This window comes from Argentina silus (assembly GCF_951799395.1).
Source record: "Argentina silus genome assembly, chromosome: 19".
NCBI classification, from domain to species: domain Eukaryota; kingdom Metazoa; phylum Chordata; class Actinopteri; order Argentiniformes; family Argentinidae; genus Argentina; species Argentina silus.
This window is the reverse complement of record NC_139673.1, coordinates 17,104,875-17,120,257: the sequence shown is the minus strand read 5'-3', so window position 1 is coordinate 17,120,257 and position 15,383 is coordinate 17,104,875. Positions and strand designations below refer to the sequence as shown.

Here is a 15,383-nt window from a genome sequence, read left to right as displayed (position 1 = left end):
AGACTGGAGGGCCGACGGTGGTGATGTGGTGCTCTACGCCGTGCTTAGCCACTGCCGACGAGAACGTGGGTGTGGTGAGGACAGGGAACTCGGCCAGTAGGCGCTGATACGGATCCCCGGTGGCGAATGTGTTTGACAGGCAGAGCCCGCCAACCCCTCCAAGCGTGCAAGGGTATGTAGCAAAGGCCACAGCATCGATCAGGCGGCAGTTCGTAACATCCACCAGCAACCTGAAGGCACAGAGGAAGTCCGCGCCCAGGATCGGCGTAGACACAGCGGCCATAACGAAGTCCCAGCCGAAACGCCGCCCGCCGAAACACACCTCCACATACCTGGTGCCGTAGGTACGTATAGGCGTGCCATTGGTGGTGTCCATCTGTGGGCCGTGTCCGCCAGCCATGGTGTCCACGGGCAGAGCTGGCAGGATGCTGCGCTGGGCGCCCGAGTCGACCAACAGACGCCGGCCGGAGATGGAGTCGGTGACAAACAGCAGCCTGCAGTCACGGCCAGCACCCATAGCTGCTAATGAGCGCCGGCCCTGGCGTTTCCCGGCACCGCGAAACTGCATGGTTGGCGACACTGCTTAGCCTTAGCTCCAAACCTGGCATGGTAATAACACAATCCGTCGTCGCGCTGGCGCCGGGCCGTCACCGCGGCTGCGGTGCCCATGGTGTCCTCCGAAGGGGGGGGGGTGGGGTCGAAGAGCCCAGGGTAGGGAGCAGCGCGTGAACAAACTGCTGCCGGTTGGCAAGGAGAATCCTGTCTGCTTCCGCAGCCAGCTCACGGTAGTCCTTGGAGGAGGAGAAGGAGGAGCTGGCTAGCGCAGTGCGCACAGGCGCTGGGAGCTGCCGCAGGAAAATGTGAGTGAAAAGGAATGAGGGATCAGCCGAGCCCAGCACAGCCAGCATTCTCTCCATTAATTCGGACGGCTTGCTGTCCCCTAGGCCGTTGAGGGACAGCAGGCGGTCTGCTTTCTGCAGTTCAGACAGTTCGAAAAGTTTCAACAGGAATGCTTTGAGTGCGTCATACTTGCCGACAGCCGGTGGAGCCTCTAGCAGTGCCATCGCTCTGGTCGTCGTCGAGGCATCCAACGCCGCCACCACATGGAAGTACCTCGTAACATCCTGCGTTATTCCTCTTAGCTGGAACTGGGCTTCGATGTGTTGAAACCACGGCCGTGGGTTGCGCTGCCAAAAGTCGGGCAACTGGATGGTCGCGGTGTAGATGCTAGCATTAGCCGCTTCTCTAGCCCCGCTCGGTCCAGGCATTGCAGGGTGGTCGTTGCCATCTTCGGATTTCGACATAGTTCACCAATGTGGAGGTGCGGTAAACGAGGAGACGAAGGCAAGTCGAGTCCGTTTACTCTCCACATAAAAAGACAGCTACAAACAACAACGTTGCCCGCGGAAACCAAACATATAACCACTGAGCTAAACCGACGCTCTCTCTTAAAGGCACAGGTGCCCTGGTGAATGTCTCTCTCTCTAACTCCCTTGTAGGTCACTACAACAAATTATTTATTTACCCATATGGTTAGTTACTTTTAGAACCTGATCCCTGGTTCTACACAGGGATTTACTATGTTATTTAACACCTTGCTTTTATATTTATAGTATTTTAGTTTAAGATATTAATTGTTTCAACTTTTTTTTCTTCTATTTTTGCATTACTTTTGGTTTTTTAGTTTTTGCCCTCTTAGTAGTTATTAAACCTTGAACATATTTTAACCAGAATTATTCTGAAATGGATTGAACCACAAGATTGTAAATTACCAAATATCATTGTCGCGGTCCTGCCTGGTCTCATGAGCGCATTGGTGTTATACTGGTGAGCATAGCTGCATTCCAAGCAGTTGACCAGGGTTCGATTCCCGGCCAATGCGAGTTAGGTGTCCTTTTCCCGAGGGGCTCCCCGCCTAGGTTGAATGTGGTCTCTGAAGGATGTGCCGCACGCTTTAGGTGAAGAGGGTTTCTCCACCTCCTCTGTTTCCACGCCCATGGTCGTCCAAGTTGACAAAGAAGCATGGCTGTGCGACCAGGATGGGATTCGAACCCATGCGTGCAGAGCACAATGGATTAGATGGATGAACTGCGGCTGCGGATCACCACACACAAATGGATTATGGACTGTAATATCATGGTTTTCACGGAAACCTGGCTCAACAGCGAGGTACCTGACAATGCTATCGAGCTAGCAGGGCGCTACGTTCTCCGAGCAGACAGAACAGCGGGTGACTCCGGTAAGACCAGAGGTGGAGATTTGTGCATCTATGTGAACAAGACGTGGTGGACACTACCATCACAGAGAGTCACTGCTCAGCTAACCTGGAGTTTCTCATGGTTAAGTGTATCTGCCCTTTTTATCTGCCCAGAGAGTTCACGTCCACTGTTATCACGGCAGCCTATATCCCCCCGGATGCTAATGCTAAGATTGCCATGAAAGAACTGCATACTGCCATTAGCAAACAACAGACTCTGCATCCCGAGGCAGCCTTCATTGTCGCGGGTGACTTCAACCACTCCAATTTAAAGACTGTACTGCCCAAATTCCACCAAAATGTCGCATGCCCCACCAGAGGAGACAGGACATTGGACCATGTATATACTAGCACGGCTGATGCTTACAAAGCCGTTCCCCTCCCCCACCTAGGTCAATCTGATCACCTCTCATTGTTCCTACTGCCCAAGTACTCAGCACTCATCAAACGGGTGAAACCTACAGTGAGGACAGTCAAGGTCTGGCCAGAGGGAGCTGACTCTTTTGGAAACACTGACTGGGGTGTGTTTGCCACACAGGCCACCCATGACTCCCACACAGACATTGACTCATATGCCTCCTCTGTTTTGGACTACATCAATTCCAACATCAATAGTGTCACCACACTCAAACGGATCACCACTTTCCCTAATCAGAAGCCATGGATGAACAGTGAGGTCCGACTCCTGCTGAAGGCACGCGACATTGCCTTCAGATCAGGGGATGCTCGGGCCTATAGCTCATCCAGGGCTAACCTGCAGAGGGGCATCAAAAAGGCCAAGCACAACCACAAGCTGAGGATCGAGGATCACTTCAAGAACAACTCTGACCCCCGACGCATGTGGTAAGGCATCCAGGCCATCACTGACTACAGACCCATTAACACCTCACCCCTCTCCATCGACGCCTCCCTGCCTGATGAGCTGAACCACTTCTATGGCCGCTTTGACAGGGACAGCAAGGAGGTGGCCATCAAGGCTGTGCTCCCTGCAGATCACCAGCCCCTCACTCTATCTCCCACCGACGTGTGTGCGGCACTGAGCAGGACTAATGCACGCAAGGCTGCTGGTCCTGATGGCATCCCCGGACGCGTCCTCAGGGCCTGTGCTGTGCAGCTGACTGAGGTCTGGACTGACATATTCAACCTGTCCCTAGCCCAAGCAGCTGTCCCCGCGTGCTTCAAAACCACCTCCATTGTGCCGGTGCCAAAACACTCCACTGCAACGAGCTTAAATGACTTCCGCCCAGTTGCACTCACGCCCATCATCATGAAGTGCTTCGAGAGGCTGATCTTAGCTCAACTCAAGACCTGTCTACCACCCACACTGGACCCCTTACAATTCGCCTACCGGCAGAACAGGAGTACAGAGGATGCCATCTCAACGGCACTTCACTCCGCCCTGTCCCACCTCGACAATAGCAACACTTACATGAGAATGCTGTTCATTGACTTCAGTTCAGCATTCAACACCATCATCCCTGCCAAACTGATCTCCAAACTCAGTCAACTGGGCATCAACTCCTCCCTCTGCAACTGGATTCTGGACTTCCTAACCAACAGGCCGCAGTCTGTTAGGCTACACAAACACACCTCCTCAACCCTCACCCTGAACACCGGCATTCCACAAGGCTGTGTGCTGAGCCCCCTCCTTTACTCCCTCTTCACCTACGACTGCACACCTGTACATGGCTCAAACACCATTGTTAAGTTTGCAGACGACACAACAGTGATTGGTCTCATCAGCAACAACGACCCAGTGAAAGGGTCTGAATACTTTCCGAGAGCACTGTATTTACATCTTGATTCACAGAATCACGCCTCGTACACACTTGCAAGTGATAGCAACGCCCATCACCTGTCCCAATAAAGAGATGCTACAAGCGCACCATTTCATCCTTTCCACTCTTCACTCTCTGACTGTGTAGTTGTGTTGTTGTAGCTGGCTACACATCAGCCTATGATTCTCACGGGGCGTTAGGTTGAAAAGTGTACTGTAGTAGTATTGTTGTAGCTGGCTACACCTCAGCCTATGATTCTCATGGGGCGTTAGATTGTCTCTGATAGAATCCTACGGTTCAGCTCGACATTCAACGACGATTTTCACCTTCTGAGCACCTGTTAACTCTCTGAGCTAGCAGGCTAACCTGTGAGCTCTCAATTCTTTGTTATTGTTGAACCCTAGCTCAACAATAATTCCTCAGGTTATTATTATAACTTGCTAGGTCACATGTGTAGGCTACAGCTAGCACTTGGGACGGTCGGCTAACTAAGTTACTTGTTGTTTCCGGACAGCTGAGAACCTTGGCTAGCTTTGACAAGCTAATATTGAGAAATATTAGCACCCTGTTTGCAGGAGGGTTGGCCACCTTGTGTTTGTAGCCCTAGGACTACTGAGCACTTTCTAGTAATTAATAATTTACTAGCTAGTTACCTCTGTGACGGCCACCGGGGTGTGCGGGCGCGTCACGGACCCAAACACAGTGTAAGCAGAGAGATCCACACCAGAATTACAGTCAAAAATATTTATTCGATTAGCGGGGAGAGGGAAATGATAGAGAGAGGGTGGGGTTGAGAAGGCATCGTGTCGTGCACGGGCCCCGCAGGAGATCCGTCGTCGGGAAGATAGCAGGGGGTTTCGGTACACGGTGGGTGGTCCTCTTACGTTCCAGGTCGGGGCGGCAGCGGGGTAGTCAGACAGGCGAAGGTTGGCAACGTAGCGGGCTCTCGGACGGTTTCGGGGTCGGGCTTCAAAGGGGGCTCTCCTAGGGTCAGGGATCGTACACAGGTCGACGGTGACTTGACTTGACTTGACTTGACTTGGCTCGCTCTCGCTCTCGCTCTCGCTCTCATCCCCTACTCCGTGGTTCGCCTTAGCAACTCCATCCCACTGGGTGCTCCGTGGGCTCCTTTTGTACCTTTTGCTCCTGCTGATGCCCTTCACCTGTGCCTTGATGGGCAGGAACTCCATGTATGGGCATACGGTGATTCTCTCCACGGGTTGCAGCTGTGGCCCCTTGGGGCGCAGGAACTCCATACATGGTCCTGCCAAAGACAACACGGGGCAAGAGAGGGACAGCAGAAACAGCAGAGACAAAGCGAGGCGAGATATACACTCCACTTACCACCGTCCCACACTCGCGCATGGGCTTAGGCACGGGGCGGGCGCCACACCTCGTATAATGATCTGGAACATACCAGTTCTCTCTGGTGTGGGACCACCATATCTAACTATGCGGGTACCAGTTCCCTGTGGTAGCACGTGGGTGTAGCAATGCTGAGGTGTGCTGATATTGTACTTGCTTGTTGCATCGTGCGCTGTATCTAAACTAACCCCACAACTAAGTCAACTAATAAACATGGGCTACGCATATCTTAAACATGCCTGTGTGTGTGTGTGTGTGTGTGTGTTTGCATACATGTGTTTTTTTCGGGGATGCAGAGAAAGTCTTCCAGCTGTTCCAATGAGAACATCCATCCATCCATCCATACATAGACCTATGCATTTAATTCTGGTTTGTTTATAACTAAGAGGAAGACACAGTTATCATCAAAAACCACTAGTTATCATCAAAAATGATGGTCACAGTTTGCTAAAAAAAAGTACCTAAAAAGCCTGCAGAGGTCTGCCTAAGTTTGGGGAAAAAAGGATCTGCCCAAGATTTACAGCATACCACCTCATCTGTGAAACATGGTGCAGGGGGTGTTAGGTTTGGGCATGTATAGTTGCCACAGAACTTGTTAACTTGTCTTAATTTATGATTGTACCTGCTGACGGCAGCAGCAGAATGTATTCTGAAGTGCACAGAAACATCTTGTCTGCTTGAGTGCAAGCAAATGCGTCCAAATGCATTGGATGGCGCCACACCATACAATAAAACAATGCCATAGCCAAAACACTGCCATAGCAACGAGTGGAAAGAACTTGATTGGCCAAGTCAATCTTCAGATTAAAGTTCAATTGAACATGCATTACATTTCCCTAATGATAAGAATTTAGGCAAAAAGACCTCAAAACAAACAACAACTAAAGATGGCTGCAGTACAGGCCTAGCAGAGCATCACCAAAGAAGATGCCCAGCATCTGGTGGGGTTAGTGGGTTGCAGACTTCAGGCAGTTATTGTCCACTAAATACTAGTGGATTGTCCACTAAATACTAAACATGACTGCTTCATTTGGACATTTTATAAGTCTGTACCATTACTTTTGGGTACACTGAAATAGGGGGACTATGCATAAAAAGTGAGGTATTTTTTGAATGGTGAAACCAATGTGTACACAAATACCATCAAATAAAAGCTAAAAATCTCTACTTTAACCTTGTAGTAATTGTTTCATTTTAAATCCAAACGTTTGGAGTATAGAGCCGAAAGAACAAAAAAAAAATTGTTGTCCCATTACTTACACAGGCAGGGGTTTGGGAAAGTGAACAACATTTGACGGTGAATACATACTGTATGTCAAACCCCAGCCTGACCACTCCGTTCTTCCACCTCGGCTGGCCGCCTCTAAGAGGATGCAGTGGTCGCACTAGTTGGTCACGGCTTTTCACTGTCTTGGCGCCCCGGTGGTGGAACGAGCTTCCCAGTGCGGTCAGGACTGCAGAGTCACTACCTATCTTCCGCCATAGATAGAAGACCCATCTCTTCAGGCTACATCTTGAATGTCCCTCCTAAAGACCTCTTCACCTTCCACTACCCACCTGTACTGTTCCTCTACTGTAAAGCATTTTTAAAAAGCATTGTGACTGCCAATGGCCCCTGGTCCTAGCATAGTTTAGTTTTTCTTATGATGACTGATGTATAGATGATTCACTTACTTGAGACTGTACTTGTTGTAAGTTGCTTTGGATAAAAACATCTACTAAATGTCAAAAATTTAAATGTAAATGTGATGAAAATGGGTGAAGTGTCTAGCCCGAAAATTTACAAAAAATGGTTAGGGCATAAACCCAATATTTTCATGTTTTATTCATTTTTCCGGAGAACAGATTGGTGTTGAATTGTGGGATATATGAAGGATTGCCCCTTTTAAAAGGCTACCCATTTTTTATTGGCAATTATGGCACTTGAAAGTAGCCAAATATCCCTCTGATAAAAAAACAACCTAAAAACTACCACACAGGTTCTTGACATCAAAGATGAGCATGGAAATTAACAGGCCATGTAGCAATTAAGTTTGTTTTATTTTCTAGTGCATGAGGTTATTCGCAGGTTACCTAAATGTTAACCTCGTCCCCAGGCTATTGCTCACAGCGCATATAAGTCTGGAATAACGACGACTCAAACCTGGCCGTAGGGTGATTACTGATTAAAGTATTTGTTATTATTTGATTTCAGCTAATCACACGGCTGCAAGGTGTAGCTTCTTATCAGAAATATGTGGAATGTGCTGTGGGAGATGATTGATGCGAGGTAAAGCCCATGGCTATGCCCCGTCCCCGTTTTTGACGCTCTTGCTCTTGGCTTAATGAAGGCCAATGAAGTTTAACGCATTGGTCCAACAGACCTTTTGGGCATTTGGGCGGAAGTGTCTGGGAACGAGACTACTTAAATCTTAACATAATATTAACATAATCTTCAGCAGTACATGCTAAGCACAGTGTATCTATGAGAAGATATTCAGCAGTTTGCTCGTACAAAAGTCCTACAATTCCGAAGCGAGTATAAACCAAGGCAATAATTAATATTAAATACATTTAACTACATTCATAAAGTTCTTCATAACCAACATCAGGGAGATGTGACCAGAGAGGTGGTGAGTGGATCCTGGCTATAAGGGCACACTCTTGCCAACACAGATTCTGGTGTGACATGTGGGATGTCTTATTGATCTATGTTGCTTTGGCTGTCTCCACGTGTGGATCATTGTAATCAGGGGTGGGGCTGGCCTTTTAAACACCTGTGCTTTGTTTCATTCAGGGAAAACAAAGAGATTTTTAACATTTCTTTTAAAGAGACAACACACATTTTCTGCCATGCCTCTGTCAATTGATTTGGCTTTAATCAATGGTTTCTTCTTGATGTTGTGTACATGTTTTCATGCCTATGTCACCTTTCAGAGGAAATCAAGGAACCTATCCAGATCTGATGTCGTATTAGATTAGTCAAACCCTGTCAGAACATAGTTTGCTTTTGCTAGATTCTTTTCTTTTCTTTTGTCTAGTATTGGTATACATGGTCAAAATTATGCACTCATATTTAGTATTTGGTCGACACTACTTTGTATGCAAACCGTCTGGGACCCATTGACCCCACCAGGTGCTGGGTATTTTCTCTGGTGATATTCTGCCAGGCCAGCCATCTTCAGTTTTTGAGGTCTTTTTGCCCATAATCTTACCATCAGAAAATGAATTATTTTGATAATTATTTTGATAATTAATATCACAATTATGATAAGTTAGCAAGTTCTAGTGGCAGCTATACATGCCCAAACCATAGCATCCCCTCCACCATGTTTCACAGATGAGATAGTATGCTGTAAACCTTGGGCAGATCCTTTTTTCTCCAAACTTTCCTCTTGCAATCACTCTGATAATATTCATCTTATCTGTCCACAAGACTTTTTTCCACACCTCTGCAGGCTTTTTAGGTACTTCTTAGCAAACTGTAACCTAAATATCCTTTTTAAGGATAACTAGTGGTTTGCATCTTGCAGTAAAGCCTCAGCCATTTGCGATTGCTGAGCTCATCAGTGCTTGATTTTGGCAAGCCTAAGGTTTTGACTATGTTTCAGATTTTTCAGCTTTCACCATTTGTCAATTGCTTTGCTATTGTAATGTATCTCACACCTTGTCCTTTGTTGGGAATGATATTTAAGGAGAGGGACAGCGAGATATTCTTTGAGTTTTGGGTTAGGCCCATCACGGGCATCATTCTCCCGCGTTGGGGAAAAATAAAAATCTCTACGTTTTTATTTCAAATCCAAAAAGAAGAAAAAATGCTTCACTGTCCCATTACTTACGCACGGTACTGTATAACCTTTTGTGGAAAGGGTTCTACATGGAACCCAAAAGGTTTCTTCAAAGGGACAGTGGAAGAAGAACCCTTTTTGGTTCTAGGTAGCACTTTTTTTCGAAAAAGTGCAGGATCTGTGATGGGTCTGTCTGTCTCTATCCACGGTATATTTGCTTGAATGCCACAGCCTATTTAAGTATTGTTGCTGACCATGTGCATCCCTTCATGGCCACAATTTACCCACCTTCTAATGGCTACTTCCAGAATGATAATGCACCATGTCACAAAGCAAAAGTCGTCTTAAACTGGTTTCATGAACATGACAATGAGTTCAGTGTTCTTCAGTGGCCTTCCCAGTCACCGGACCTGAATCCAATAGAACACCTTTGGGATGTGGCAGAACGGGAGATTCACATCTTGAAAGTGCACCTGAAAAATGTGCAGGAATTGCGTGATGCAATCATGTCATCATGGACCAGAATCTCAAAGGAATCAATGTCACAAAGAATTGAGGCTGTTTTGAGAGCAAAGGGAGGCTCTACCCAGTATTAGTATAGTGTTCCTAATAAAGTGTTGGGTGAGTGTATATCTAACTATCTTTGTTTTTGCTGGTCTGAAGGATCTATGATGGCTGTCAGCCCGTCCTGTGTATCATTGACACAGCCATGATCTAAACCATCCTCATCAAGGAATGCTACCATCTTTTCAGTAACAGGAGGGTAATACGCTAAATTGAAGTTGTTGTATGGGGAAAAAAACATAAGGGCTTCTTAAATAGATAATATCCTTGTTATTATAGCATTATTAATATTAGGTTAATCTTGCAGTATATAATCATTATTATTTTTCTAGAATTTCTATCTCAACGGGCCTCTGTATGACGCCGTGTTTATCGCTGAGGATGATACATGGAGAGGGATCCGCAATCTGAAGAAGACGTCCGATAACGAAGAGCCCATTGAACTGAAAGAGTGAGTATTTCTCTCCGAGAAGATAAGGTGAATTTGTAATTTCAGTGAACTCCTCCTTTAATTTTGTGGTTGTGGTTCTGGTGGTCAAAGATTGTGTGGTTGTGTTCCAGGGTCTTTGGACCATACAGTATGGATGTGGTCGTCAGCACTTTATTCAGTGTCGACATCGACTCACTCCACAACCCCTCTGACCCCTTTATGACCAACATCAAGAAAATGCTCAAGTTTGACATCTTTAGCCCACTGTTCCTCACAGTCGGTACAACTGCCCCCATATGGCTTTCAGTCTAAATCATTTTGTGCTTAAAAAATGAAGCTATCGATTTCATTGATTAGACTGACATACACTGTGGAAACACTCTAATTCGTCCCTTTCTCACACCTACCACCCCATTTCTCCCACTCTCTCCATCGTCATAGGATTGAGCGATCATGAGATCTTGTCCCAGGCGATGATTTTCATCTTTGCTGGCTATGAGACCACTAGTAGCTCTCTCTGGCAACCAACCCTCACATCATGACCAAGCTGCAGGAGGAGATAGACACTGTGTTTCCCAACAAGGTAACCCCTCTGCAGACTCCTATATAGTACTATTCATGTGGAACAGGAAATATGATAGTGACAGTATTTTAGAGGGTACTGATGAGTGTGTAACCCCTGTGCACTGCAGACTCCTACAGTATATATTACTGTTGCTTTGGAACAGATGGTTAGATAGGTGACAGTATTTTGCAGTGTGCTAATGTGTCTGTAGCATCCCTGTGCAGACTTCTGCCCAGTGCTATTCATTTGAAACACGAAGTAGATAGGTGTTGTTGGAATCTTCAGAATAGTTAAAAGGTCAGTACCTGAGGACCTGAGGGATCTACAGGGTATATACCTTAAAAGCATGTCTGACATGCAGTGGTGTGCGTGACCATAGACTCTAGAATCTAGATTAAGAGAAGGCTGAGTGAGTCACCAATTCTTAGCAGGTGTTTTTGGAGCAAATTGGATAAACTGTTCAAAACAGCAATATGAAACTGGAGCTGTGTTCACACTACAGCACTGTTATAACTACAGTGGTGATACAATAGTACACCCTACTGGTCGAAATGAGGAAAAGCTTACAATGCTCCTCCAAGTCCCTATCCGATCCTCAACCGACCAATGGTTGAGCGCCGTTTAGTAAAGTTGATCGCAATGGTAGAGCGCCGTTGAGTAAAGATGATCGCTAACCCACCAATCATTAAGCGAGGAATTTCAAACATCATCTAATTTATACGGCTCCGGCGGCCACTATCTGTGAATCTCATGTCCGACGTCCCTGTTACTCAGGGAAGTTTCATCCTCTTCATCCTTCGCTAGTTAGACATTTGTTAGGCATGCATAAAGCTGTGCCGATTTTGTCAAAAGATAAAATATTGTCTGGAAATCAGCAACTGACCATACCATCGTTTGCGGGATTTGGCTTGTTAATGTGTAATGACAACGTATTGACAACCTGTCAGTAGGCTAGCTGGCTAGCGCTAACAGCTAACGGGTCTGGTGACACGGAGTTGAGAACGAACAAACATCCCATAAAAAGTGTACCCACACACTTAGAACAACGCTTTCTTAAAGGAATAATCCATAATACGTTGCAATTATTTTGAGTTGGGGGCTATCAACAAAGTTTGCTGTCATGGTTCATCCGCCCCCCCAAGCCGTGTCATCCGCCCGCCACCAGTGTGCTGAACGAGCGGGGCCAGTTCTTGACGACAGTGGTGGTGGCAGCTGAGTCCGAGGGGTGCTACGCGCGCATGGCGAGAGGTTTCATTGCCCGGTTTCGACGTGCCAATGCTCCTGCGCCAAAAGTCTTGCAGACAACTGCTGTCGGTAAGTTTAATAACAATTCCATTGAAACCTATGATGAAATTGATAATCCAAGTGATGTACATATCAGTTAACTTCATATAATTTTTTTGCAAGACACACATGGATAACACAGTTATAAAAACATGTAACACATGTACACAAAATGTTGATATAATTTCAGTGACAGCGGTTCATCCTTCCTGGAGAATCTGTTTGGTGACTGGGTGCAGAGGGGTACTGTGGTCAGACTGGACATCCGATACTGGCTGCACCGCTGGGATGCTGTTGTCATCAAACAGAGCCACGCCAAGTACGGGGTGTTCATGAGTGCCTTGGCAGGTGCGGTGCTCGCCTACAACAAGGCGGACATGATGCTCCTAGTCCAGGCGGTCAGGAGTGGCAACCAAGAGCTGTACGCCAGGTATTCGGACGAGGAGATGATGGCGTTCCTCAAGCCTCACCAGGTCAGGTTGTATGTCAGGCGCATTACCCGTGGGGTTGTGGTATGTGTGATATTGATCCATGTATGAATTTCATGAATAAGAAGCAAACATACTTGCTTATTTGTCAATATGGATTCAACTGTACTGGACTAAGGTGTCACTCAGATCTAGTTTTGAAAATAAATGTAAGATCATTAGGAGTAACGACTGATTTAACACTGTGACGGCCCGCTGGCCTGTGCCTTTCCCTTCACCATATTTAACCCTCTGTTTGTCCTCGTTGTTTCTGTGAGTGTTCCAGGTGTGCAGACTCTACCTGTGTCATGCTGTTTCCTTTGTTTTGCCGTTGCTATCTTTTGTCTTTGTCATTTGGATTTGGTGCAGACGTTTTGCCCATTTGTTTGTTTGATAATTGCACCATATGGGAAAATAAAGCCAGTTTTGTTATTGGTAAAACCTACTCCGTCCATCAGTTGTGTTACACTCATTCTAGTTGTGACAACACTCAAAGCTGAGAATATATATGTTACAGGAGACCGCTTTGGTGATTGAGTCCATCATTGCCGAGTTCAGGGGACCAGCAGGCCTTGACATTGACGGAATCCACCTGTTCAAGTCGACAGAGGCAGTTGATGCTCACTGGGCAACTGCAAGCAAGCATCTCAGTTGCATGCAGGTGGGTTAATGTCTTTGCAGTCATCGTGTGTCATTATAAAACCATTCAAACTTGTATGGCAAAATTTCAAAGGACACCAGAATAAATAAGGAACTTGCAATTCGTTGTGCTTTACAGGATCCCCCTGGCATACAGCTGTATGTTTCTGTGAAGGTGGTGGTGCTGAATGGCGTTCGGCTGAACAAGCACAGGTGCCGGCGAGGCAGTAACTCTTTGGAAGGGTTGCACGCACACCTGTACAATGCCATTCCTTCACAGAGATGTGGGATTATGCCATTCCAAGTGAGTAATAAAAAAAAATAAAAAAAACACTTCGATATAGCGTAGTTTCAATGATGCATTTTATTTCACAGCTTTAGTCATCGCTTCTAAGCATATACAATAACAGTCAAAATGGTCATGTGTTTCAGGTATACCTGATGGCCTTTGCTGTGCAGTGGAACAACCTCATGGCATCACTCCGGGTTGCTGGTGGTCAGGGTCGGCAGACGTCGTGCATGGACGTGCGACAGATCCAGCGCATCAATCAGCAGGCCGAGGTTATCTTCGGCAAGGATCACATCCTGGAGCCCAACTTTGCTGCTCCAATGCCCGTCCCTGATGCGTACGAGCACCCAGACGAGGAGGAGCTCCTTGGCGTGGAGTATGCCATGTGCCAGTCCACCAGCTTCACTGCTAGGGACTACTATGTCCAGAAAGGTACAGTACTTAATCACACACTTACGCAAGGTTATCCTTAGTTATCCATAGTTTTTCATGCATATTCTAGCAGTGACGACAAACATGGTATAAAGTTAAGTTTTAAAAGCAAAGAAGCAAAGAAACCGTGCATATTATTGAATGAATCCACAAGTGGTTGTTGTAACTACGCAGACACATTTGTGATTAGTACAATTACATATTTGCAGTTGAGGAAGAGCAGTCTCGTGAGGAGTCGGAGTCGGAGTCGGTTGAACAGGAACAAGGTGAAGATGAGGAGATGGCAGACGAGGGTCTTGGCATGTCTGCAGAGTCAGAGGAGGATCCTATCGACAGCGTCTGTAGGAAGCATGCCATCCTAACCCAGGCAGAACAGGTGGAGGAGGAGGATAGTCCTGCTCTGCAAGATGTGCTCATGAGCCAGAGACATCTGCATCTGCCAGGAATAGAGGAAGTGGAGACACTGGCCTTGCTGCTTCTAGAACTGGCAGACGACAGCGACCTCCACCTAGTGCCAGCCGACCTCAGGCAGAAGATCACCACCGCCGCCAGCTCTCTTCACGAGCATGACAAGACCGCCGCCCTATTCGTCAAACAGTATGAGTCCAGGTGGGGCTACACCTTGTTTGGTCGGTGCCTTGTTTGAGTCAGTGTTTCAAAGTGTTTTAGCAAGTAGAGCAATACAGTCAGCCTATTTATTTATATTGTAGTTAAAAATGCACTTTGTAGTTTAATTAAAGAATGTTCTTGTCTTTTTTTATTATTTATATTGTAGTTAAAAATGCACTTTGTAGTATTTTTTTATACAAACATGTTCTGGTCTATGTCCAATATCCGGTCCAATCTAACCTCTGTTTCAATCTAACACAATTCATTTACATACCCTTTATTGTTAGTTTATGTTCAATTAATCGGTGTTTTTGTCATGCGTGTCCTCGTGCCGTTTTTTTGTGTGCATGTCCTTGTGATGTTTGTATGTCTTTGTCAGCTCCATGTTTAACTAAATGTTTGTAAATGTTTGTCTCTCGTCATCTCACTCATGGCCTGTACCTTGACGTGGTGAGTGGGCTTTCAACTAAACAGGTCTGCCTACTTGTGTTTGTGTGTCATAAAAATAATATATCTGTGCCCCATACATGGAATCTGAGTGCATATGTAGTAAATGGAAAAATGTGCATGTTGAAACCTTTACATTGGGTTCTTTGTAAATTTTGAATGCATTTTCGTTTCACAAAATGCACTGTTCTCATGTCTTATTCAGTAACTGTTGGTGACCATCTGCGGCATTTTAGCAACCACACTCTTGCAGTTCGTTGGGACGAAACACATTCTAGTTAAAGAATAAAACTGTAATGCTATTTGGTAATTTGTGAATAACATGTTTAAGTAATAATATAAATAAAAGTATTATAAAAGTATTTCAAGTATTTTGGAGTCTCTGTATGCTTGGGTTTCAGAAAAAAAGAGGAGGGTGGGACATGTCAAAAATGATTGTAGGTCAAACACCTAGAGTATAAGCTCTAAGAAAATACTTTTACCAACACCC

General features: G+C 46.0%; 1 protein-coding gene across 1 annotated transcript; it reads left to right on the top strand.

The window, feature by feature from the left end:
- Window positions 1–13,763: 13,763 nt before the first annotated feature.
- On the top strand, window positions 13,764–14,552 carry LOC310820137 (uncharacterized protein). Its single transcript, XM_083691667.1, has 2 exons — window positions 13,764–13,837; window positions 14,047–14,552. The coding sequence occupies exons 1-2, from the start codon at window positions 13,789–13,791 to the stop codon at window positions 14,481–14,483; spliced, it is 486 nt and encodes a 161-aa protein (XP_083547793.1). The 5' UTR covers window positions 13,764–13,788; the 3' UTR covers window positions 14,484–14,552.
- The last annotated feature ends 831 nt before the right edge of the window (window positions 14,553–15,383 follow it).

Bases quoted from the DNA above. Each gene is read 5' to 3' on its own strand.
- LOC310820137 (XM_083691667.1), top strand. From the start codon at position 13,789: ATGTGCCAGTCCACCAGCTTCACTGCTAGGGACTACTATGTCCAGAAA. The intron at 13,838-14,046 runs GTACAGTACTTA...ACATATTTGCAG, and splicing joins GGACTACTATGTCCAGAAAG to TTGAGGAAGAGCAGTCTCGT.